Source organism: Callospermophilus lateralis, chromosome 3 (assembly GCF_048772815.1).
Source record: "Callospermophilus lateralis isolate mCalLat2 chromosome 3, mCalLat2.hap1, whole genome shotgun sequence".
Taxonomy (NCBI): domain Eukaryota; kingdom Metazoa; phylum Chordata; class Mammalia; order Rodentia; family Sciuridae; genus Callospermophilus; species Callospermophilus lateralis.
The window spans coordinates 94,812,324-94,838,599 of record NC_135307.1 but is presented as its reverse complement, the minus strand read 5'-3'; the positions used below and the strand labels follow the sequence as shown (position 1 = coordinate 94,838,599).

At 33.9% G+C, this 26,276-nt stretch overlaps 1 protein-coding gene across 2 annotated transcripts in view; it reads left to right on the top strand.

Annotated features, from left to right (window-relative positions):
* The window catches only part of Secisbp2l (SECIS binding protein 2 like), a 54,576-nt gene that overhangs the window by 6,699 nt on the left and 21,601 nt on the right, over positions 1–26,276 (top strand). The window contains exons 2-13 of one of the 2 annotated variants that reach the window (XM_076850758.2): positions 2,016–2,194; positions 3,914–4,238; positions 5,816–5,951; positions 8,540–8,769; positions 9,046–9,070; positions 9,414–9,529; positions 16,976–17,110; positions 18,487–18,567; positions 19,575–19,742; positions 19,889–20,030; positions 24,405–24,571; positions 25,461–25,593. In XM_076850758.2, coding sequence (XP_076706873.1) covers positions 2,016–2,194; positions 3,914–4,238; positions 5,816–5,951; positions 8,540–8,769; positions 9,046–9,070; positions 9,414–9,529; positions 16,976–17,110; positions 18,487–18,567; positions 19,575–19,742; positions 19,889–20,030; positions 24,405–24,571; positions 25,461–25,593 — 1,837 coding nt within the window. Of the gene's footprint in view, positions 1–2,015; positions 2,195–3,913; positions 4,239–4,599; positions 4,625–5,815; positions 5,952–8,539; positions 8,770–9,045; positions 9,071–9,413; positions 9,530–16,975; positions 17,111–18,486; positions 18,568–19,574; positions 19,743–19,888; positions 20,031–24,404; positions 24,572–25,460; positions 25,594–26,276 lie in introns of those variants that run through there. The other variant, XM_076850759.2, reaches the window with a different exon arrangement.

Here is a 26,276-nt window from a genome sequence, read left to right as displayed (position 1 = left end):
TGGTTCTTTTTTCACTTCAGATTATTTGGTGTACTCACATTCCCCTTGCTTTAAAAAATGAATATAGTACAGTTACTAGTCCAGATTTATAAAACTATTGAGAGAGTTTTCATATGTTAAAAAGAACTTTTTGATTTTTATAAGAAATCCTAAAAATTGCATTTTTTAAACTTTTTTTTAGTTATAGGTGGATACAATATTTTATTTTTATGTGGTGCTGAGGATTGAACCCAGTGCCTCACGCATACTAGGTGAGTGCTCTACCTCTGAGCCACAACCCAAGCCCGTAAAAATTACATTTTTAATATAGTTAAAAATGTGAATTAAATTTCTTCCTTTTTTATGCATATGTGTAAATTTCATATAGCAAGTTTTCATTATCTGTGCATCATTATTGGAAGTCAATCTTCTTCCCAAATTGGGGAAACACTTATTAGTTTGATATAGTATACTCTATGCAAATAAATCTTGAGTTCTAATGAATATCACAGTAAGAATTACTAATTTATTAGCATTAGAAGGTGTTTTTTGTCTTATATTAAAACACAAGGAGCCAACTTAATCTCACAAATATTTGTTATAACTGTAACTACTCCAGGTTTGGTTAATAGTAGAAATGTAGACTTTAAAGTTATATCAGGTGGGGAGGAAAGATATTGAATCAATACTGCTATATTATTCAGATTTCTGTCTCTTCCTTCTATCCCCCTTTTTCTACAAGCATTTCTACATACAGAATGGACTCTAGTATCTAGAATTGTGGTTAGAACACAAACTGGTTTCTGTATAGATGATTTAATTTTTCTGAACAAAGGCTACATACTAAGCATATCAAGATTTGTCTTAAGTTTTCATGGATTTATTACTAACTACTTTTGTGAAAAATGAGAATTGTGCTTTGGTGGGTGCTTCTAATATCACCCTAGTGAGTTTATTGGGGAAAAGTTCTGCTTATGACATTGCTTTTAAGTTAATTATTTTAAGTGGTTAAAATGCTTGTATTTCACTAACTTGTTTCACTAAAAATTATTTAATGTCTTTCTAGTATTTACTTTGTTTTTAACATTCTTATAATTTAAAATTTAAAATTTGTTAAAAATTTCCTGCAGAAAACTACTTAAAACCCTTATATGACTACTTAAAAACTCCGTACAGCTTAATAAATCATTGTAAGGTAAACACTTTGTAAGTTTCACCCCAGTCAAGGTACAGAACTTTGCTAGACACCCCAAAAGCTCTCTAGCTCCCCCTTTCCTAAGAGTAGCTCCAGTCCTTGACTTCTATGGATCTTATTTACTCTTCCTTATAGTTTTGTCATTCATATGTGCATCCCTAAATTCTATAATTTATATTTTATGTTTTTAATTTCTCTATAGATTTATAAAAAATTAGAAAGGAAACGAAAATGGAGTACATTGTAATGGAGTACATTGTATAGTTTGCTCAGATGTCTACTGAGAAACTGAAGTTGTTCTCATTTTTTCCCCACTTAACTATGAACCAGGAATTTTTCCCCTTGTGTTAAGGTTTCTTTTGTTTGTTTCATCTTAGACATTTTCTTACCTTTTAATTTAAGGATACTAGTATATAATTTCCTGAAATGGATAGAAATATGTTTTAGACTATTGAAACAAATATAATTATATTCAGAACTGTTTAATGATTTCTTTCTTCAAACAAAATTAGTTAAAACCATGTTGTCTGAAGAGTTTAAAATTTCTTACTATTAGCTTTGTTTTTTGATAGTGAAGTATGACTTCCTTTCATTCTTGATTAACGGCTCCAGTTATGTAAGAAATTATTTCATTGAAATGTAGTAACCTTTGATAAATTTTTCCTTATTTTATTGATCACTTTGTCTAAATAACTTTATCATTATTCGGTTATTTTAAATTGACATTGCTGTTCTTTTCTGATTAATGTTTTTAAAGAGGGATTGTTCTATTGTTAAATTGTGAATTTTTATTAAGTTGTTTGCTTATTTGTTAATAATGTATTCTACCTTTTCTTTGAAGAATGTCAAGCTTTCAGCTGAGGTAGAACCATTTATTCCCCAGAAGAAGAATCCTGATACATTTATGATCCCTATGGCTCTCCCAAATGATAATGGAAGTGTTTCTGGTGTAGAACCAACTCCAATTCCCAGCTACTTGATTACATGTTATCCATTTGTTCAGGAAAATCAGTCCAATAGGTAACTTATTTATTTTCTGTATTGTTTCCTGTGTGGGTTGGGGTCTAGAACTTGGCAAAACATACTCAGTTTTCTTTTGTAAGTTTTAGACATTAATCCTTTGTTTATTTTTAAGAGGAATAAATCAAACCAAATGATGTAGAAATTTGAAAATTGTTAACATGAGTTATTTTCTCATTCTTTCTGTGAGAAAATGGAGTTTTTTTTTTTTTTGATATGTTCCCTTTATTAAGTCATTGAAATTTATTTGAAATAAATTTCCCCAGAGGGAGGAATGCAATATTGAGAAATCTCTTTTTGAGATTAGGTATCTAATCTCATAAACTGGCAAATACAAGTTTTCATGGTTAGTTAGCAAATATTTCTAGACTCTGATTTTGGTTTAAACTTAGTGTTTGTGCTGTAGTCACAGGATGGTTTAGCAAAATGCCTGCAATTCAGACAATAGTAGTTAGAATATAATTTGTAGTCATGATAGCCTTGCTAGCTCTTCTGTGATAGTGTTGGGCACTTCATTGGAACTTCAGTTCATTTTATTGCTGTAAAGAAGTGTGTTTAGTCTTTTTCAAGTTATATTACACACAGAAAACTGTATTTCCCCAGCACAGGTGGATAAATGCATGAGGCAACTGGTGGCTATGGGCCCTGCCTAGCTTTCCTTGAGGGCTGAAGCAATCAATATTTCCACACATCTGTAACACATTGTGGCACACTAGTGTGCCAATGCACAATGTTTTGAGAAATTCTGGATGTATGATATATGAGGCCACTCAGCTACCTTTTCAGATATTAAATGTTCATGTTAATATCCTGAGATTCTTAATAAAAAATCTTGAGGGTTGGACAAATAGTAGACACTAAAGGATCACTATTGATTAAAGTTAGCATTATATTAAAAATCTTTGACCTACTGAAAAATGTGTGAGTTGATTTTGTAAACCAGTAATATTTTTCTGTTTGACAAAATGGTTGTATACAGTATGATAAATTTAACTGGTTTTCTTTTTTTGACTTAGCAAGTAATCTGAGAATTCATGAGTAAGCCAGCCAGCATATTATTTTTAAATATTTTTAGAATTATGGTAGTGAACATTTTTCCATTTTTCTTTGCCATGACAGTAGTGAGTGAGGAAAAGCTTGTTTCAATTCTCCACTCTCTCTTCTCTTTTTTGTACCTGGAGCCTGCTTCTGTCGATAGGGAGAAAAGCCAGGAAGACCTGGACTTAAGCAAGAAGTTAGGGGAATATAGGAGTAGAGTAGGGAGCCCTAAATGGACATGAAGAATGAGAGGTGGAGAAAATCATCCTATGTAATGATCACCTTACACAATAATCGCCTTACTCTGCATCTTGCTGAAGACTGTCATAGTTGTTATCACTGGACAGGAACTTTGGACTGACATTATTTACAGACCCAGTAGCTGGATGTTTAACTTTTAGCAGAAATGTCTTGACAGGGTTGAGGGCAGAGGTACAAATAATAATGGTATGTGGAATGTCATAACACTATCAGCATGGATTCCTGTCTACTGTCATTTAAATTGTTATAGGTACATGATGATCTCTATTTATAGCAAAGAAATTTATATGATTTGTCCTCTTTCTCAGAATTATTGTGAAGCCATATTTTTTCTTTTATTAAAAAAGAGGTGAAAGATTTGCTTTAGGATTACCTTTATACTTGTCAATAGATTTGTTCCTTTTTGATTTGGTTTTGCAGGCAATTTCCTTTATATAATAATGATATACGATGGCAACAGCCCAACCCAAACCCTACTGGACCATACCTTGCCTACCCCATTATATCTGCTCAGCCACCTGTTTCTACGGAGTATACATATTATCAACTGATGCCAGCACCCTGCGCCCAAGTTATGGGTTTCTATCATCCTTTTCCTACACCTTACTCCAACACCTTTCAGGCCGCAAATACTGTAAATGCTATCACCACAGAATGCACCGAGCGTCCAAATCAGCTTGGACAGGTCTTCCCGTTATCCAGTCATCGAAGCAGAAACAGTAACAGAGGGCCAGTAGTACCAAAAGTAAGTGACTGTCTTTGGCTTTTAAATTTGATATTTGGGCTGTTAATACTAGTATAAGTAATTTGTTACTTGGATTGATTGTCCTTTAATGCTGAATTAATGAAATTAACATTTCATTCACTAGTATAAAATGTAAAAGGTTCATGGTTTAAAAATTTATTTCTCCTTTGATAATTGTTTTTTAGACTTATAGTTATCTTCATGTTCCCTCAGAGTTTTATGTAAACCTAATGCACAGTTATTTCCCAATTATTTTAATTTAGTGATAAAAATTACATAGTGATATCAATAATAATAAATGTATCTTGTACTTACAGTGTTGAATGGCTAATGCAGTTCAGGATATTCTAATCTTTAGAAATCAGGAGACATGGAAAAGAACATTGGTGATTCATTAGATTCCTTCAACTTCATTGTTTCTATTCTGTGAATTTTTAGTAGAAATAACACTTTGTTATTTAAGAGGTGCTTTGCTATTATATGAACAAAGGATATCCTAGGACTGAAGAAAATGAAAGAAATATGTGAAACCACTTTAATTCAGGACCAGCTATTTGATTAAGTTAAAAAAAAATGAAGGCTTTGAAACTACAAGAGAATTAAGGTTTATTCTAGGCAGCTTTCCTGTTGAGGTCTTAAATATGAAAACTAAAAAACTAATAATAAGAAAAATCTCTTTCTAGTCAGCAACACAGCTGATGGACAACACAGCTTGTGACTATTACCATCAAGGAGTTGTTGCTTTTCTTAGATTCCTTTAGCCCAGCTTCTTCAGTGAAGTCTTTGCTGCTTCCTGCCATAATTTTTACAAATTAAAAAACAAACAATCAGCAGAGGTTACTTTGAAAAGCTTTTTGCCTTTGTTCATGGAGGCAGTTTGGGCCAAGGGAAATCCTTTTGGAACCTCTGAGAATGAAAAGAAATAAGTATTGAAAACAAGATAATAGTATATAATTTCCAGATGTTGAAAGAGTACAATTTCTCAGAATGCATTCCCAGTGGTTCAGCTTGGGTAGTTAAAGAAGTTAAATTCAGAATTCTATTGTGTAAATTGCTATTAAACAATAAATGCTCAAACTTTAAAAAGTGAAAAAAGGGATTAGCTTTTTAATGTTTTCTTTTTGAACTCCAAAGCAGAATTTTTTGCACATCATTGGTATCATAAAACTCAAATTTAGCCTTGGAGTAAGTTACCATGCTTTTTCATGCCCTTTAAAGTAAAAATTTATGACCCTTTGTATGACATGATTATACCCTTATTACTTATTGTTGATTGAGGAAATGAAAAATTCAAGTAACAGTTACATATGAATTAAAAATAGAAAATGAACTAATAGAGTAGTATTATTTGAAAAATAGTATGTAAATGTGTATAAAGTAAATTATTTTGGCCAATTATGCTTAACAGCAGATAATTTCATGAAAACCTAGTAGAGTAACCTTTCCTTGTGGGTTCAGAGCCACTAATTTGTCAGATACATTTAGATGTGTTTTATAATGGATGTGTATTCTATAATGTTTAGTAAATTGAATAGGTTTCTTTTTTCTTTTTTTTTTTTTTTTTTGACTTAAATCAGCAACAGCTTTTACAACAGCACATAAAAAGCAAAAGGCCGCTGGTGAAAAATGTAGCTACTCAAAAAGAAACAAATGCAACAGGTCCTGATAATAGATCAAAAATTGTGCTTCTGGTAGATGCTTCACAGCAAACCGGTAAGGCAGGGGTTCTACACATCACTGAGTTTTCTGCTTTCATGCATGGACTTTTTAATTGTGGACTATACTTTCTTCAAGGTTCTAGACTTTCATCCTTCCATTTGTCCTACCACTTTGTGAGAGTCTATAGGACACTAAAACAATCCAAGTTCTTAACATTCTTTAAACTACTTGCTGGCTTATGTATATTTTTGAACAGGGCTTAAGTTTCCCTTTCCCCTCCCTTGTCTTGTAGTAGAGAAACAGTTCAGAGATGGGATTTTGCAGGTCCCGGAGAAATTCAAGAAATTCATTTTGTTAGAAATCAAAATCGTATATGTTTTTATAACTGGGATTAAAGCTCTTCATAAAACATCCTAACTTCCTGTAACATCTTTATGTCAAGTTTTCTGTGCCATCTTTAAGCACAGATCTGGACCAAATCTATGCATGACACTTGTATTTTATCAAAAAGTAAATATTCTAGTCAAATTTTTAAACTAATTAGTTGAAAAAACTTTAAAGTACTGTGTAAGCATTAAATAAAAATGCTTTATCCTAACAATAGATAAGAATTAATATCCTTCCCCCCCCCAATACTAGGGATTCAATCTGGGGTGCTGTACCACTTTGCTACATTTACATCCCCAGTCCTTTTTAATTTTGAGACAGAGTCTTATTAAGTTGGTGAGACTGGCCTTGAACTTATGATCCTTCTGCCTCAGCCTCTCAAATTTGTTGGGATTACAGATGTGCCACTGAATCCAACTCAGAATTAATATCTTGTAATGTTCTATTTTCCAGTTTATATCATGAAATTCTAGTTTGTGTCTCTGAGCTCAGCTTATTGTCTATAGAGTAGATATGTATCTCTTTTTTACCCATTTTCATTGACACTGGTTAAAAAAAAAAAAAAGAAAAAAAAGAAATCCTGTTAAGGATCCAAGGCCAAGAAAGAATTAGTTCTGTTCAAGGCACAGTAGCTTTTTTTTGTTTTTGTTTTTGCTTTTTCTTTCTTTCTTTCTTTTTTTTTTTTTTTCTGTGTGTGTTTGTATGAGAACACTGGGGATTGTGGATGGGAGGCAAGTGCTTTACCACTGAGATATATCCCTACCTTCCACCTTCCAGTTACTTTTTATCTCTTTGTAGTCTCTGTTCAATAGATTGAAATGAATAAAATGGCTTACTTTTTTTTTTCATTTGGGTTATGCATTTTTTTAAAAATAGTTATCTGTTCATAATATCCTTTTAAAATTACTTAGAACCCTTAGCAGAGAAAAGATCTAGGGATAGTTTAAAAGTATAGTTCTGGGGATTGTTATAGTATAGTTAAAGGGTTTGTAGGGCATAAAGCTGTGAGATTGATTAACAGACTCCAACAAATGCTTCGAGTTGCCAAGGAAAAGAATTATTGGGTAATGTATCCTGAAGTTTTCTGTATTAGTTGTTCTAGTCATGGTGATCCTTTTCTACATCCTTTCAACTCTGGGAAGGCTTTAAAAAAAACAATTGTTATTGCTTCTTTAGTTTACTCACTTAGTCACCATAATGGCAACCTTTTGAAGCTTAAAAATTTGAAAATGAGAAGATAAAGGCATCTGTTAACATTTTTATTCTTTAGTTTTTAATTTCTGAGCATTAATTGGTATCAATAAGATAATTAAATATTATAATTTGATGGGAAAATGTCATTATAGTTATAACAAATATACACTTTTGAACACATGGCTTGTATTATCTGGGAAAAGTTTAATAAGATGGATAAATATATACAAAAGTTAAATGCATTTCAATATGCCACCAACAAATAAAACTTAAGAAAAAATATCACTTATAATAGCAAGAAAAATATAGTGTTTCTGGGAATAAATCTTCAGAGATGCATGAGACATGTATGCAGAAACTATAAGGCTTTATTATAAAATCTTTAAAAAAAGAAAACTAAATATCCTATTCATGAAGAATGATTTGATATTGCAAATGTCATTTTTCTCATAATTAGTCTGTAGAGTCAGTGCAGTTCTAGTAAATATTCCAGCAGGAAATTTTGTGGAACTGGACAAACTAATTCTAAAATAAAGGACAGTGGTCTAAGGGGCAAGATATACCTGGAAAACAACTTTTCTCTAGATATAAAAGACTTAAAATATCATTTTAATTTCTGTAGATATGTATTATCAGTGTAGTGTACAAGAACTTACAAAAAAAAAAAAAGAGCCCAGAAATGAACCCCACATATATGTGGAAAACAACAGAGATCACTTTGCAGATCTCTAATTTATATCCCTCCCAGATCTCTTCCAGGTAGATTAACGATTTAAGTGAGAAAACTAATGGTAGAAGAAATACAGGCAGATCTTTATGACTGTAGGAAGAGAACTATTACTAAAATAAAGAATTTTTAGTTTTTTTAAATTGAGCAAAAGAGCCAGGTGCAGTGACACATGTCTATAGTCCCAGCTTCTCAGGAGATCACAAGATCTCAAGAGGATCACAAGTTCCAGGCCAACCTGTTTCTCATTTTTATTTTCTTAAAACTTATTGACAATTTAATGGGAATTTATTCAGTCATCACAAAGAGTTGTCCCACTTTCCTTGCCTTGTAGATTTTCCATCAGATATCGCTAACAAGTCTCTCTCAGAGAGTACTGCCACAATGCTTTGGAAGTCCAAAGGCAGGAGGAGAAGAGCTTCCCACCCCACTGCTGAATCCTCTAGTGAACAGGGGGCTAGTGAAGCCGACATTGACAGTGATAGTGGTTACTGCAGTCCCAAACACAACAACAACCAGCCTGCAGCAGGGGCTTTGAGAAATCCCGATTCTGGGACCATAAATGTACGTAACGTTGCCTTGATTTATCAATCATCGACGTCACTATTATTTTGTGTCCTTTAGTAAAGCTTAAGTATCTGTTTTCATTAACAATTTCTATAGTAGTGAGATGTTAAAAATGTATTTATATATTTTATTAGTAATAAAAATTTATAGAACAGTATTCTAAAATTGTAATAAGTATGCTTCTAACTGGAGTAAATTGTGAAATGTATTGCAAAGTGTATAATCTCCACTCTTAAGGAGAAAATAATTCCCTTTTTTGTTTCCTTTTTTTAGCACATGGAATCATCTGTATGTGCAGGTACTCATTTCTGAATATTGTTTTTGCTATATTTTCTTCTTTGTCCCTGTCAAAGTTTTCAAACATGAAGATTCTTGATGCCAGAAAAAACAAAAACAACTATAAATCTTTCAGATATTTAGATTAATTTGAAAGCATAGTTTGGCCCAAAAGAATTGGGAAAATGGCAGCTGGAGATATTCTGCAAGATGACATTTGAGTTACTGGAATACCACTTAAAAGTTTATAGAAAAATTTTCAGTGTTACATTTATATTGCCTGGATTTCAGTGTGTGAAGTTAGGGGGAAATTTAGATTTTGGTTTCTTTTATAAGCAAATCATATCATTGAATATTTGTTGCAGGTGGTGTAAATTGGTCCAATGTAACTTGCCAGGCAACTCAGAAAAAACCCTGGATGGAAAAAAATCAGACGTTTTCCAGAGGTGGAAGGCAGACGGAACAAAGAAATAATTCACAGGTAATTTGAATTAGTTTGGAGAAATTTGGTTGTGAGGTGAATTCTTTTCCATTTATTTTAATAATGGTGTAGTGATTATGAAGGACAGTATACTTAATTTTTGAAGATGCATAGTAAGTTATTTAGAAGTAAACTATTATAATATCTATAACTTTAAAGTGGCTTAGCCAATAAGACTTACTTAAATAATAAAACAAAACGATAAATGTTGAATGAATGTAGTGAGTATGTGAGTATATATTGTACCATTTTTCTACTTTTCTGTATTGTTGAATATTTCATAATTTAAAAAAGGATGCCCTCCAATACTATTTTATCTGCCATGATTTTTCCTATCCATGTTAATATGTTAAAAACATTTTATGTCTTAAATCTTCTTTGAATATAAGGACTGGAACTTTGTTCATGTGTGTGTTTGGCTGTTAACACCCTTCTGTATATGGCATTGCCATAGTGATTGCTGCATTGTGCCATAACGGAGAAGCTACAGACTGGGTTGCTTCCTGAAGGTCTTGAAGAGCAAGATTAAGCTGCAATATAGCAGAATGTGCTATAGACTACCACAGATTTCCAGTAACTTACATTGGTTGGCTATGAAATTAGGAAGTTGTTTATTGGTTGCTGTTTTTCCTTTTTGTTTTTAGACAGCTTTCCTGGATTCCCTAAGTTAAGGATTTAAACCATCATATAAGTAGATGTGCAGATGGAACAAAGTAAGGGGCAAGTTTCTAGTGGATTAAATATGCCAACCACTTGCCTATTCTTTGCATCCCTGAAATGAAGTACTTCAGGTACACCTTAACATTAATTAGGCTGTCAGGAAAACAGGCAGAATAATGTCCTCTTCTCTGTGGTTATTGCAAAAATGCCTTGCTCATTGCAGGTTTGTGAGGCTCTTTAGCTTTATTTGATTAAAAACAGAAGAACTACAGAGTGCTTGCACAAGGCCCTGGGTTCAATCCTTAGTACCATACAAAACAAAACAAAAACAAAAAAGCTAAAACATTTGTTTATATAGATTAGATAAAATCTACAAAATGTTTGTTTATGTGAGGAAATTTTTTGTTGAAGCTGCAGACTGCTAATCTTACAAGTTTGTAGCACTTTATTTTTGGTATCAGTAGCTCACAGGAGTAGAAATAATCCCGAAATGAAAAAACATTTTATCTCTGTCTCAACTGTTGAGAAATGGTAAAAGAACAAAAAAAGGAAATTAAGCAAATACACATGGTATTGTTAACTTTGTTTATTTTGTGTGTCTCTTCATTCCTAAAGAACTGAACCAGATGTTAAAAATGTGTTTTCTTTTTACTTGCTGTTTTGTTATGTGCTTTTCCTAGGTTTATATTAAGTTTGATTTTTTGAGATGTAGAATCTTTTCTAAGTCAAAATATTTTCCCCTTTTGCAATTTCTGATTGTGTGTAGGCTTTCACAGTCTTGTAGAAGTCAAATAAATATCTGTACTTTCTGTTTCAAGACATTTTTATCTGAGATTTATCTTGATGTTTGGTAAACATACTGATGTAAATTTTCAAAGTAGTTAACCAGTCGTCTTTAACTTTATAACACATTTTTCCCTGTAGTTTGTGGATAATTTCTTTTTTCCTTTTGAACTTGTAATCCTCCTGTCTCAGTTTCCCATGTCACTCGGATTACAGGAGTGCATCATGGTACTAGCTTAATATACTGACTTCTTATATCCTAGGTGCTGTTTCTCATCTGTTTGTGCCATTTATTGATTTTTGTACTTGTACCATGCTGTTTAATTATAATTTTAAATATCTTTCATTTGTGTACTTATTGTAGATTCAATTTTAAATTATGGAAAGGAGCTGGGCGCAGTGGAGTGTACCTGTAATCCCAGCAACTTGGGAGACTGAGGCAGGAGGATTTTTAGTTCAGTTCAGATCCAGCCTCAGCAATTGTGAGGCACAAAGCAACTCAGTGAGACCCTATCTCTAAATAAAAAATACAAAATAGGGCTGGGGATGTGGCTCAGTAGTTGAATGCTCCTGAGTTCAATTCCTGGTACTCCCCCCCGCCCAAAAAAAAAAAAAAAAAACCTTATGGAAAGGATCTAAAAATGTGTATCTTTTAAAGTGGCTTTATGATCAAGTTGATAAATAATGAAGATGAAAAAGATTGTACAATGAAAAATCTCATTTTCAACTGTTTCTCCTTGTCTTTTGTCCTCACCTGTACCTGTTTCACCTTGATTCATTTTTTATATACTTCCAGAGTTTTTTCTTATCATTATAAGTATATACAAGTACTTGTAAGTACATATGTATACATTGTAAGTACATGCATATGAAACTTAGGCTTTGCCCCTTTCTTACACAAAAGATAGCATGCCCACTCTTTTCTGTGCTCAGTAGTATATCTTGGAGAGATTTTTATCATTTCCATATTACTACATAGTGGGCTTCCTTGCTTTTATTTTTTTAAAAAAGATTCCTAAATCTGCATGCATATACCCTTGTTGATTTCTGTAGTTCTGTTCATAGGCACTTGAGTTGTTTTTTAACTATTGCTGTTATAAACTTGATACAATGTCATATAGAAATGTGTGTACCAAATAAAATCAATTCCTAGATAAGGAACTGCTGGTTAAAAGGTAATTTCATCTGTTGTTTTGGTAAATATCACCTGATCGTACCAATTTGCTTTCTCAACAACCTTGAAAGGGCCTGTTTCCATATAGTTTTAGAAACAATATTTTCAGTATTTTGGATTTATGCCATGTATTTGTCAGCTATTTGTTACTGGAACAAAATACCTGAGACAGACTATTTTATAGAGAAAAGAAACTTATTTAGTTCATAATTTTGTAGGCTGAAAGTCCAAACAACCTGGAAAGAATCTGTTGAGGGAATTCATGTATAGGAGAAAGGAATCACATCCCAATATAGAAAGCTAGAGAGAGATGGGGGTCAAGGTTGTTGCTGGTGGAGGGGTAAGGCTTTTATAACAACTTTCTATTGTGAGAACTCACTTTAAGGAGACCATTATTCATAAGAGCAGCTCCCTCAGTGACTTATGGACCTTCCACTAGGCCTCCCAGTATTGTCACTCTGAGAACCAAGCTCCCAACACAAACTTTTGGGGGTGGGGGGGGACAAACAATTTTCCAAACCAGTTAGCATGCCAATTAGGTAGAAATTTTATCTTAATGTAGTTAAGCATCTTTCCAGGTGTTAAAAGGCCATTTGAATTTCTCTTTCTGTGAACTTAACTGATCATGTATATTTTTTGAATGTTATCTACTTCTTTTCCCTTTTTGGGGTACATTTTAAAATCCATTTGATCAAGTTTTTTTTTTTTTCAAATTATTAAAGTTTCTAAGAGCCTTTAATCTGTAATTAAAGGTTTTTAATTAGGTTTAAATCTTTATTTTTTACTTTGCTCATTATTACTGCCATGCACAAGTTTATATTTTAAAAAACATTAAGAAAGTTAGTTTTATAAATTGACTTTTTAGTCTCTTTTTTTTAATGGCTTCTGAGTATTTATTTATTTATTTATGATGTACTAGGCTTCAAACCCAGGGATACTCTGCCACTGAGCTACATTCCCAATTCTTTTTATTTTAAGAAAAAGTCTTACAAAGTTACTGAGGCTGGGCTCAAACTTGCCATTCTCCTGCCTTAGCCTCCCAAGTGTCTGGGATTACAGTGTGTACCACCATGCCTGGCTGGCTCCTGAGTTTTAAATGAACTGAAAACAACTTGTCCTAACACCAGGGTTATAAAGGAATTTGCCTATGTTTTTTCTCTAGGTTGTTGAGTGTCTCATTTTCTTACATTTAAAGCTAGCCAGGCCGGGTGGCACACCTGATCCCAGCTACTGGAAGGCTAAGACAGGAGGATTGAAAATTGGGAGGCAGTCTGGGCAACTTAGACTCTGTTTCAAAAATAAAAATTAAAAAAAGGGGGTGAGGCTGGAGATGTAGCTCAATAGTAGAGTACTTATTTAGTGTGTGTAAGGCTTTGGGTGCCATCTCCAATACTAGGAAGAAAAAATATACAGAAAGCTTTATTCTACTTGGAGTTTTTCCACATATATGGTGTGAAATATGGATCCTATTTTGTATTTTTCTGGTAGCACCCAAATCTGCCAACACTATTTATTGAAAGATTCATCTTTTTCTGAGATTTGAGACCGCCGTTTGTCACCTATTACATTCCCACATGTATTGGAATCTACTCTGGTCTTTTCTCTTTTATTCTATCAGCTTCTATGTTAATCTATAAATTCGGGAGAATGAACTACCTTGTGATGTAGCATCTTTCTATACAAAAACCGTATGTCTTCCTGTTTTTTGAGTTGTCTTATTATGTTCTTCAGGAGTGTCAAAGTTTTTCTAAAATAAGTTGGTATATCTTTAAACATCATTTCCTAGTATTTTTTGTTATGTAAATGGCATAAGAAAATAATCCTAAGAGTTTTAGTATGTTTTTGAAGCCATAGCTTCTGCTTTGCTTTATTCATGATTCCCAGTTTCTATCAACAAAACTCTTCCTTAGAACTGACAGAAAGTATTTAGATATCATGAGGTTATTGGAATACTTGCATATTAGGGTCTCATGAACTTTGTTGGTTCCATTAGTTTGGGGGTTTTAATTTTTTAATATTTATTTTTTAGATATAGGTGGACAAATATCTTTATTTTATTTTTATGTGGCGCTGAGGATCGAACCCAGTGCCTCATGCATGCTAGGCGAGAGCTCTAACTTTGAGCCACAACCCCAGCCCCTGGGGGTTTTAATTTTAATTTTGGCACTTTTGTCCCTAAGAATCAAGTTGTATTTGTTTTTAAAGAAAATTGTTATGTTTGTAATACATGTAACTAACTCTGATTTACAAAACAAAAATGGGAATAGCCAGGTTGTAGGTCTTTGCATGTATATGTTTGATTTCAGAATCAAAGGCTTATGTTCTAACACCTACTCTCTCAGTCTGCTTCAAATTCTATTTATTGTTAGATTTTTGGGGTAACTGTAATGAAGATCATACTTTTGCATCTTTTTTGAGGGGTGATACTGGGGATTGAACTCAGGGGCACTTAACCACTGAGACTAATCTCCAGTCCTGTTTTGTATTTTCTTTAGAGACAGGGTCTCACAAGTTGCTTAGCACCTTGCTTTTGCTGTGGCTGGCTTTGAATTTTCAATCCTCCTGCTCAGCCTCCTGAGCCACTGGGATTACAGGCGTGTACCACTGCACCCAGCTACTTTTGCATCTTTTAATTCTTCAGGTTTAGAGAGTCATTTATTGTCAGGTACAATGGGTATTTGAGAGAAGGTGCTTTAATTGTCTTTTAAGATTCTTAGAATGGTTACTATGATTCATTTTGTGATATTGGGGATTGAACCCAGGGACACTCTACCACTGAGCTACACTCCAAGTCCTTTTTTATGTTTTTATTTTAAGACAGGCTCTCTCTGAGTTGCAAGGCTGGACTCCAATTTGTGATCCTCCTTCCTCAGCCTCCCCAGTTGCTGGGATTACAGTCACCATGCCTAGCTTAATTTTTTTTCCCCCTAAACCTTATGACAGTTAAACACTGAAAAATTGTTAGTATCAAAATGTACTGTGTACATAGTGGCTAATAAAGAGAAATTTATCACTCATGATCCTGGAGGCTAGGAAGTCCAAGATCAAGGCACTGGTAGAAGTCAGTGTCTGGTGAAGGCCTACTTCCTAGTTCATTAGTGGCTGTGTTCTATGTCCTGACATGGTGGAAGGGGTGAGGGAGCTCTCTGGAATCAATTTATATATTTGTTAATTTTTCCAGTCCTGGAGGTTGAGCCTGTGGCCTTTTGCATGCTAGGCAAGTTCTTTACCACTGAGTTACACCCCTACCCGCCGGGACTCCATTTGATCCCTTTTATAAGATCACTAATTCTTTTCATAATGACTCTGCTCTCATGACCTAGTCACCTACCAAAATTCCCACCTCTAAATAATATCACATTGGGAGTTAAGATTCAACACATGAGTCTGGAGGATACAATATTCATTCATGTGATTGGATGAAAAATTTATTCTTATACTTCTATTTTCTTAGAAACAAAAATTTTATTAACTACTTTTCCTAGAAGTTAAAAAAATATATCAGAAGACTTACTTAAATAAGAAAGTAGGGGCTAAGATTGTGGCTCAGTGGTAGAGCTCTGTGTGAGGCACTTAACTAGCATGTGTGAGGCACTGTGTTCGATCCTCAGCACCACATAAAAATAAATAAAGAAAATTATTTTAAAAAGTCACCTTTAAAAAAAGAAAAGAAGGGTTTGGGTTATGGCTCAGTGGCCGAGTGCTTGCCTTGCACATGTAAGGCATTGGGTTTGATCCTCAGCACCACATAAAAATAAACAAAATAAAGATATTGTGTCCATGTATAACTAAAAAAAAATTAAAAAAAGAAAAGAAAAGAAAAGGCTGGGTGTGGTGGAGCACACCTGTAATTCCAGTGGCTCAGGGGACTGAGACAGGAGGATCTTGAGTTCAAAGCCAGCCTCAGCAACGGCAAGGAATTAAGCAACTCAGTGAGACACTGTCTCTAAATAAAAAAAAAATACAAAATAGTGCTGGGGATATGGCTCAGTGGTTGGCTGCCCCTGAGTTCAATCCCCAGTACCCCCACCCCCCCAAAAAAGGAAAAAAAGTAATGTGCAGTCTCCTGAAGTGGTAATAACATCTTGCAAAACTATAGTGCAGTATCATCACCTGGATGTTAACATTGAACAGTTAAGTTATAGAAGTGATCCATCACAGGATCTCACTTTCTGTTATTTTGTTTTAAGAATGTTTTATGGCTGGGCATGGTGGTGCATGTCTATAATCCCAGCAGTTTGGAGGCAAGGTGGAAGAATCACAAGTTCAAGGCCAGCCTAAGCAACTTAGTGAAATCCTGTCTCAAGATAAAAAATAAGAAGGGTTGGGGGATGTAGTTCAGTGGTTAAGCACCTCTGGGTTCAAAAGAATGTTTTATGATTGTACTTGTATAATCCTTTGGGATTGGCTTTTTTCACTCATCTGGTTTTCTGGAGATCTGTCATGTTCGGCTTATCAGTAGTTCATACTCTTATGGCTGACTATTGACCAACTGTACTTTAGTATGGATATACCATATTTAGATTAACTGTTCACTCACTAAAGAACATCTGGTTTATTCTCAGTTATTGGCTCTTGTAAGTAAAGCTGATATAAATAAATATTCATGTACAGGAAAAGGAAAGGTAATGATCGTTAATTGTCACATTTTTATATTTTCCTTTTAATTACCTTATTTGTCAAAAATTTTCAACTTTTTAAAATAAATTATGCACTTTGAACATTTATTGCATTGTACACTTTTGTATATTTTTCTGTAAGATGTTATATTTCAATAAAATATTTACTTAAAAATAATATTTTCTCTTCCCCTCTGGGGTTTATTTAAGGTTGGATTCAGATGCCGAGGCCACAGTACTTCCTCAGAAAGAAGACAGAATTTGCAAAAGAGACAAGATAATAAGCATTTAAACTCTAGTCAGTCCCATAGAAGTGACCCAAATTCTGAGTCTTTATATTTTGAGGTATTTTTTCCAAAATCTATACATAAACTGTTATAGAAAATTTCTCATTAAGAAATTAATTTGTTGTACTGTAAATATTTCTTAGCATGTGACTCTACTGTTAGATAGTAAATTATCCAGAAATATTGACTCATTTTTATTTGCCTTGGTTAGATATATTTAGTCTACATTAACTTCATTAATGAGTATTTTATAAATTTTTGTCATGTGTGTTCATTTTGAGATGGTATATTAAAGTAGAACTTGATTTCATGTGGATTTCATTCAGTATGAAACTTTTTCTCAAAATTTTTTGTTGTTGTTCAGTCCATTTGTGAGATTTTTCATATTTGAGTAGTTCAATCTAGTTGATTTGTGCTGCCACTCAGGTGAGTCAGAGAAGGAAGAAAAATGTACTCTGTAGTACTACTAGTACATGGCAACCTTCCTATGGAGAGTGTCCATCCACCTAGTAGAATGCAGAAATATAAACACCTAATGCTTGGTTGAGTGTGGTTGAAGTTGAAAGTAGCCACAAGTCACTTTGGGTTTTAGGTAGGATAGGAATAACATTTGAAATGGATTTTAAGGAATCAGTATAATTTGCTTAAGTCATACATCCCTGATAATCCATTTGTATAACTCATTTTGGTTGGATCATAGATTCTATAAAATAGGCTAATAGATGGAGATTAAACTGGAATTCTTGAGGTTAAAGGATAAAGATGAACAATATGATATGTAAGCGTAAGTAATTTCCCCAAAGTACTTGAGAGTACATCTCAATTATTCTATGAAAAATAATTTTAGTGTCTACAAATATGGCAGTTTTTAAATATGCACTTAACTATGATTGGTTGCATTCTTATATTTAAAGACTTTAGATATATATTTTCAATGTAAAAATATATATTAAATATACATTTTTCAATATAAAAGATGATATTGGTTAAGAATTAAATTGAGTAGAAAAATTTAAAAATTTTAAGCTTTTAATCTTACAGTTGTGTATGTGGGATAGAGAATATATTAATAAAATTCATATCTTTTCCAAATGATCCGAATATGTTAAAATCCAATTTAATATTTTTTTCAATTACCTACTTGTTTGGGATACCTATAATTACTAATTTGTAATTAGTAATCAAAATGGAAAATAGGTGCAGAAATCCAAGGGTGAACATAATGTGGCTATGCTCCCATGCTTTAATAATTCATTTGGGTGGGATTTAGCATGTACAAAATGAGATTTCCTTTTTAAGGCTGATTTTAATTAGTTCAATAGTACAATACAGAAAATTATTTCCCTATTTTTCATTACTCTTAGTCATTATAAAAAGTTTTTTTTTAAGAGTTTGCCCTCAATTGTTTTTATTAAAAATGTGAAATTATTTTAGGAAGAAGATGGATTTCAAGAACTACATGAAAATGGAAATGCAAAGGATGAGAATATTCAACAGAAACTTTCTTCAAAAGTGGTAAGTGATTCTTTTTAGAAACATAAGCAAATAGACTATCTTTTAAACCATGGCTATGTGAAAAGAATAATATATTAAAGGTTGATATAAGGAGAAATGGGCAGAGTAGTATACAGAAAAAAGTATGTTTAGTATTTAACTTCAATGTTTCTTTTTGTATTTTGTTTTGTTTTTGGTACTAGGGATTGAACCCAAGGTGTTTTACCCCTGAGTAACATCTCATTTTTATTTGTTTTATTTATTTTTAAAACATTTGTAGCCTTTGCTAAGTTGCCAAGGCTGTTCTCAAACTTCAGATCCTTCTGCCCCAGCCTCCTAAGTCATTGGGATTACTGATGTGGGCCACCATACCCAGCCTGAATGTTTCTTTTCTTTTTCTTTCTTTCTTTTTTTTTTTAATCTAATATTTTTTAGTTGTCAATGGTCCTTTATTTTATTTATTTATATGTGGTGCTGAGAATTAAACCTAGTGCCTCACACATGCTAGGCAAGTGCTCTACCTCTGAGCCACAATCCCAGCCTGTGAATTTTTTTTTAAGTTGTCAATGGATCTTTATTTTATTTATTTTATATGCAGTGCTGAGAATTGAACCCAGTGCCTCACACAAGCTAGGCAGTCTCTCTACCACTCCAGCCCCAGAATGTTTTCTTTTTAACATAGCCAAAACAAAGATATTTTCTTTGAAATCTACAGTTTCATTACAAGACCAGAAAATATCATTAATTACATAATGAAACATGTAACAATCTGTACAGAAATTTTCTCAATTAGTGAAAAATTTTACTTTGGAGATATTTTGTTTCATTTCAGAGGTCAAAGATCCAGACATGAGTCACTCATTGCAGTAAGCTGTTGTCCCTTTTTTCCAGGCTGAAATGGTCCATTTCTCACTCTGTTTTATGATGTCAAATCCGTACGTTACAGAACATGTCTCATTCTGGATTTCTTCTTTATGATTAGACTTTTATGAGATCACTAACAAATGTTTTTCTCTGGTTATCAATAGTTGGATGATTTACCTGAAAACTCACCAATCAATATAGTTCAGACTCCAATTCCCATTACCACTTCAGTTCCTAAACGTGCAAAAAGTCAGAAGAAGAAAGCGTTAGCGGCAGCTCTTGCCACAGCTCAAGAATATTCAGAAATAAGTATGGAGCAAAAAAAGTTACAGGTATATAGTGATTTATATGAACAATTATGATAATTTATTTTCTAGGTTTAATGGGATGGATAGGAGTAATAAGCATATAATAATGGTAACTCATTATACTCTCATACTACAACAAAAAAATAAATATTTTCATATTCACTTTGCAGGAAGCTTTATCAAAAGCAGCTGGAAAAAAGAATAAAACACCTGTGCAGCTAGATTTAGGAGACATGTTAGCTGCTCTGGAAAAACAACAAGCAGCAATGAAAGCACGGCAGATTACTAATACCAGACCTTTGTCATATACAGGTAGTTATATCATTAGTCTGGGTAATTTGTTATTTGGCTTTGGCAATATATTTTGAATATTATTAATCTAAATTTATATTTATTTCTATATATGTGTATATACATGTATTTATGATCTAACTTAAATTTATATATGTATATATGGATACATGTACATATTATATATATATGCAATTTTAGTTAGCACAAGCCACAATCCTCAAAATTGTCTATGTCTCTTCACTTTCCATATCAAGTCCAAGTTCTTCAGTACATCCTGTCTATTCTGTCTTCAAAATATATCCATAATTTACTCACCAGATCCTTTTCCTGTCATCCTGAGACTGTCCATCATTATATTATACTATTGTAGTTTCTGACTGCTCTCTACCCGTCCCTCAGTTTCTCTCCCTTCCTCCCTCTTTTTCTCTCCCTCCCTCCCTCCCTTCCTCCCCTTTTCCCTTTTGGGTACTGGGGATTAAACCCAGTGGTGTTCTACCACTGAGCTACATCCCAAGACGTTTTTATTTTTTCTTTTAAGAAAGGTCTTGGTAGGTTTCCCAGGTTGCCCTCAAAGTTGCTATCCTCCTGCCTCAGCATCCTGAGTCACTGGGATCACAGGTGTATACCACCATGCCTGGGCCCCCCAATTTATCTTAAAAGAAGTGGTCTTTTTAAGATATAATCCAGATTATATCTGGCTTCATCTCACTTGGAATAAAGCCTCATTCTGCCCCCTTTGCCTCTTCACCTTCATCACCATTCTCTCCTGACACATTCACCATCTCAGGTATACACAACATGCTTCTAGCTCAGTATCTTTGGGCTTGCTGTTCCCTTTTCCTAGAATGCTGCTTCCCTGGATATCAGTGATGTTTGTTCCCCTTAGGTCCTTCAGATCTCTGCTAAAATGTCAATTGGGCATTTTGAACCAACCACATTTTTTTCTTCTTTAATGGTTAGAATAAAAATCACAAGTTATTTGGTTCTCCTGTTATATTATCCAGTTTAAATACCAAACAGAAGTTTTGGTCAAATTTTGTGTGTGTGTATATGAGAAAATGTTCTGATTTTCTACTGAAACAGTAATTTCTATTTTAACAAACTTTGTCAGATTTAGAGCTCTCAGCAGTTCTAATGTGTTCCCTCATTTCTTTGTTATAGTCTTTGTTTTAGAGGGTGAGGAATAGGACAAAAGGGAAGGGAAAGGCATTAATAAAAAGCACTAAAGCTAAATGGTGGAATGAATTCTATGTGTTCTGTTCCAGTGGTGCTTATTAGAAGACTAAAAGATAAATAACAGTGTATAACTGTCATCTGTATGCAAAATGTTTAAACCTATAGCTAGTTACCATTCCAATATAAAACTTTGCTTTGAGTCACTGTTAGTAAAAGTAATATAGAATGTGTGCTAAGCTTTAGAGTTACATGTTATTTAGATGGGGGAGTGGCAGTAACAACTCCCTGTAGTCTTTCCAGAACAAAGCAGTGTTGGGGAAGAGGCATGAACTTGTAGCTAAAAGCAGGGGCTCTGAAGTCAAACTGTCTGGGTTTGAATCCTGCTCTTCTACATATTTATTTGGGAAGTTACTGTGCTTCAATTTCTTTATATTAAAGTGGGGGTATTGATAATACTTACTTCAGGATTGTTTTGGGAAGTAAAGAGATGATGCATGTAAAGAGCTTAGAGAATTTAGATTATATCACTCAATGAATGTTAACTAATATTATGAAGAAGAGATTGTTAACCTGTAATATTTCAAATGAGTTATTACAACTTTGATTCATTTAGCAAATGTTAATCAATAGTAAATAACTTTGCAAATTATGCGGTCAGAAACTATTGGGATTGCAGAGATGGTGAAGTTAAACTTTTTTGTTCAAGAAGTTTAATCTAGTGAGATTAGAAAGACATACACAGCTAATCAAAAGCAGTACTTTAGGAAAGATACCAGCAAAGTTTTGGAAACCCTTGGAAGAGTGAGAGAGTGATGTATGTCAACATGGAGATATGGGAATGGTGTTATAAATCATTTCATATAAGATAGTATTTGAACTGGGCTTAAAGAAGGAATAGCATTCTCTCTCTGTGTTTTTTTACACTTTATTTTATTTAGTTATTCATTTTTATGATAGTAGGATGTCGGGAGCCATTCTCACACGTGACTGGGTGACTCCCGGTTAGGGTCTGAGGCGCTCTGGCTGTGTCGGAGCTTTCCCGGCCCTCTCCTGTTGAGAGAACCTGTCCGTGTGGGGGTGTGACTGACCACTGACCCCGGAGGCCCAATCACTGACCCTGACCTTGGAGTGTGGCCCCCCTTCAACTTTCATTGGATGGAATTCTTCCCTGAATTTCTTGTTCCCCAATAAAAGGCTACTCCCTGGCGTGCTCGCTCTCTCTCTCTCCTGCTAGCCCTGAGTAATCCTTGCTGCCCTGCCGGGCGGTTAAAGGTAAGAACCAGAGAGGGGAGCCGTCTCGGACCTGGTCATAGAAAAAGGTAACTGAGTCTGTGTGTTTATTTCGATCTCACTAGCTAACTTTTATGCCAAGAACCTCATTAATGAAACCATTGCGCTGGCGGCATGGTGGAGTAGGAATTGAGCCCAAGGGCAATCTACCATTGAGCCATATCCCCAGCCTTTTTATATTGAGACAGGGTTTCACTAAATTGCCCAGGTTGACCTCCAACTTTTGATCCTCCTGCCTTGGCCCTGGTGTTGCTGGGATATAGGTGTGCGCTATCATACCCAGCCAGGAGAAGACTTCTTGATAGATAGAAATGAGATTAACTTCTAACCAGTCACCAGTGTTTAAACTGGAAGTGTTGATTACAAAGAATGCTACTGGAAAGTTCAAGAAAAGAATGAGACTGCGGTAGTGATGAAAAAGAATTGTAAGGAATTGATAGGCTTTTTCAATGGTAGGATGTAGAAACAGATTCTTTACTCTGGCACAGAGTGTGTGGTGAAAAGAGCTATGATGGTAAAACACAAAGATCATGGAAGAATTTTGTTGGGAAGAATAGGCAGGAGCCTTGATTTAAAATACAAGAAATAGAGGTCCTGTGGTTCTTATTTGACATGAGTTATAAATGAATAGTTTAGGTTAGAGATCAGTGACTTTCAAATAGAATTGTTGAAGCTATGGAAATAAGGTTGTTGGAGGAAGGGAAAATTGGGGAAAAGATGTTCAGGGATAGAGCCTTTGGAATGTGCAAATTTTTAGGACAAACAAAGAAGAACTAGAAAAATAGAATTGAAAAAAAAGAGTAAAAAAAAAAAAAAGTGGAAATCACCGAAGGCAAGGAAGAATTTTGAGGAAAACTACAATGGGCCAATGCCCAAGAAAATTAGAAGGGAGTAAAAAAAGAATTTTATTTGGCAATTTCAAGGTTATGTGTAATCTTTACAATAACAGTTTCAAGTGAGTGAGTAGGGCAAAGGCCAGATTGTAATGATTTGGAAAGAGATGATGGGAGAAAGACTGTTTCCAGGGAAGGAAAGAGGAGCTGTGGTGCCTTAGCTTGAAGGAAAGTTAGTCAAAGGAAAGACTTGTCACCCTCAACAACCTTTTTTTTTTTTTTTTTTTTTTCTTTTTGGCTTGTTGTGAGGGGTCAGGGAAAAGAATCAAGGGTTAGGGAGGAAATTGGAAAATGCAAGGGGAAAGTGATAGAGCAAGATCCTAGAGGAACTGAGATGGAAGTAAGAACAGAAGTGGTTGGTGAGCCTTAGACAGGAGTGAGAATAAATGCCACTTCCTTTCTTGTGGTTAATAATTTATATTAAATAGCATCCTTTCAGGGAAGTGGTAGAAAAGCTCTGCTAGAATTAAAAAAATGAGGTTATCATTTTTAAGGTTTAGGAATGTTAAAGGGTTGGAGATAGTCATTGGAGAATAAGAGTATTGTTCAGTCATAAAAGAACTGCTATATGGTACCTAGAGTGTGGCTGAGGGGGGAAATCAGCATTTTTGCTGACAGATTAAAATAAGGAAAGGAGCGATGGGCTACATAAGTTTCTTATATAAGTGTGAATCCGTGATTAAGTAGGAATGAGAAGAGGTTCAGTTTTGAAACTTCAAAGGTAGAATGGCTTTGACTGAAGACCGCTTCTAAGGAATAGCCGTGCATAAAGGTTGCTGCAGTAAGGTAGAACTAATTTATCCCTACTTTGGACCTCCAGATTGGCTAATTGCTTTGGCTTTATGCTTTTTATCTTATGAAAGCTAAAAATTTGGAGGTTTTTCTTAGGGACTCTGCTCCGAATATTATGATATCTGTTTTTTTTTTCCCTATAAGAAGAGGATGTTCTTGTTTTTGTGGATTTATTTTTGGAAATTTTGAAAGTATATTAAATTGATCATTATAGTAAAACTAATTTCTTTTTTGTTTTTAGTGGTTACTGCAGCTTCTTTTCACACTAAAGACTCTAACCGAAAACCTTTAACAAAAAGCCAACCCTGCTTGACATCTTTTAATTCTTTGGATATTACTTCCTCTAAAGCTAAAAAAGGAAAAGAGAAGGAAATTGCAAAACTAAAACGCCCTACAGCACTTAAAAAGGTAAACCAAAATCTGGGGATGTTTATTTTATGGGATGAATAAGGGATTTAATCTGTTTTTGTAAAATTAGCTGTGATGTTTTAGCCACTAAATTATTGGGAAGTATTCATATTCATGCATTTTTACAACTAGTTAATTTGAAGTCTGGGATATCACCATATGATTGTCTTTCTGTGAGGAACAAGGCCCTAGAGAATGATTTTTTTTTTCCCTATAAGATTTAAAAAAAAAAAAAAAAGTTGAATATCCAAAAGCATTAGACCCTAAGGATCAAAAGCCTGTGAGGTTTTTTGTTTGTTTGGTTTGTTTTGTGTGTGTATGTGTATGTGTGTGTCAGTGCTGGGGATTGAATTCAAGTCCTTATGCATGCGCAACAAGCTCTCTATCACTAACCCCAACCCTGAACTTTAGTACTAACTTTATCTTAGTACTAACTTAGTTTTAGGTAAACTTTTTTTTACTTTCATTTTCCTCATCTATAAATTGAAGGTGATATTTGCTTTGGTTAACTCAATCAGAAGGATTCGAATGACATAATCCATGTACAAATAATTGAAAATGGTGAAATGTAACTCAGTATATAAACTGGTTTCCAGACTTTTAAACTGAAGTTGCATTTTTGGAAACTCCAATTTATCACTCAGGATTTAAAGAATGAAGCAGATATAGTTTGATAGCTAAATGTTCTCAAGCACAATTGCTTCTCTTTATTTTTGTGTGCAGTATTTCCTTCAACCTATAGTGCATAAAATTATACCTTTTCCCAGTTCATCTATATTTTAGCCATGTAAACACATAACCTACTAAAATCCTCATGTCCATGTGTAAGCAAACTATATACTTCTGTTTTAGTGTACATTGTAATCGACTGGTATAATGACTTTTTTAGGTTATTTTGAAAGAAAGAGAGGAAAAGAAGGGACGTTTAACTGTGGACCATAATCTTTTGGGATCTGAAGAGCCAACAGAAATGCATTTAGATTTTATTGATGATTTGCCACAGGAGATTATTTCCCAGGAAGGTAAGGAGGTCTTTTTTTCTCCTCTTCTCATGGAATGGTCTAGAGCATTTTAATTGAAGGATGAACTATTGCTGGTTATGTTCCTATGTGGAGGATGTGCTCCATTATTTTGTATAAATTTCTTTGTTTTGGGGAGTGATTTCCTTTGAAGATATTTTTAGACAGAGGATAGCTGTAGGGTGGGGCAAGTGTTATAGTGAATCTATGACATTTTATTACAAATTTCAGAATTTATAATAAACCCTCAAAATTAAGATCTCACTACTTCCTCTGATACTGTCCCCTTTTAAAAATTTTCTCTTCTTTTATATCTGAAACTCTATTGCTTATCTTTCTTCAAAGAGGTATTTTTCATTTTTGTTGATTTTATTTTTGCTTTTAGGAAATTGCTATGTATGTGTGATAGAGAATTGCAGAGCATAGCCCAGTTAGTCAATAAGATTCAGTCCCATATAATAAATACTGAACACATACGATTTTGCAGTACATTTAAATCTAACTGATACACAGATTAAGCATTAGTGTTTTGTTTTTAGAGAAATGAATTTACTTCCATGGATTATTCATCTAGGGCATATTTGTTTAAGTTCCCCTTTATTCTCATATATCTCCCTTTGTATTTAGGATTATTCATCTATCTATTTATGCAGCAAATGTTTATTGAATCCTACCACATGTATTTT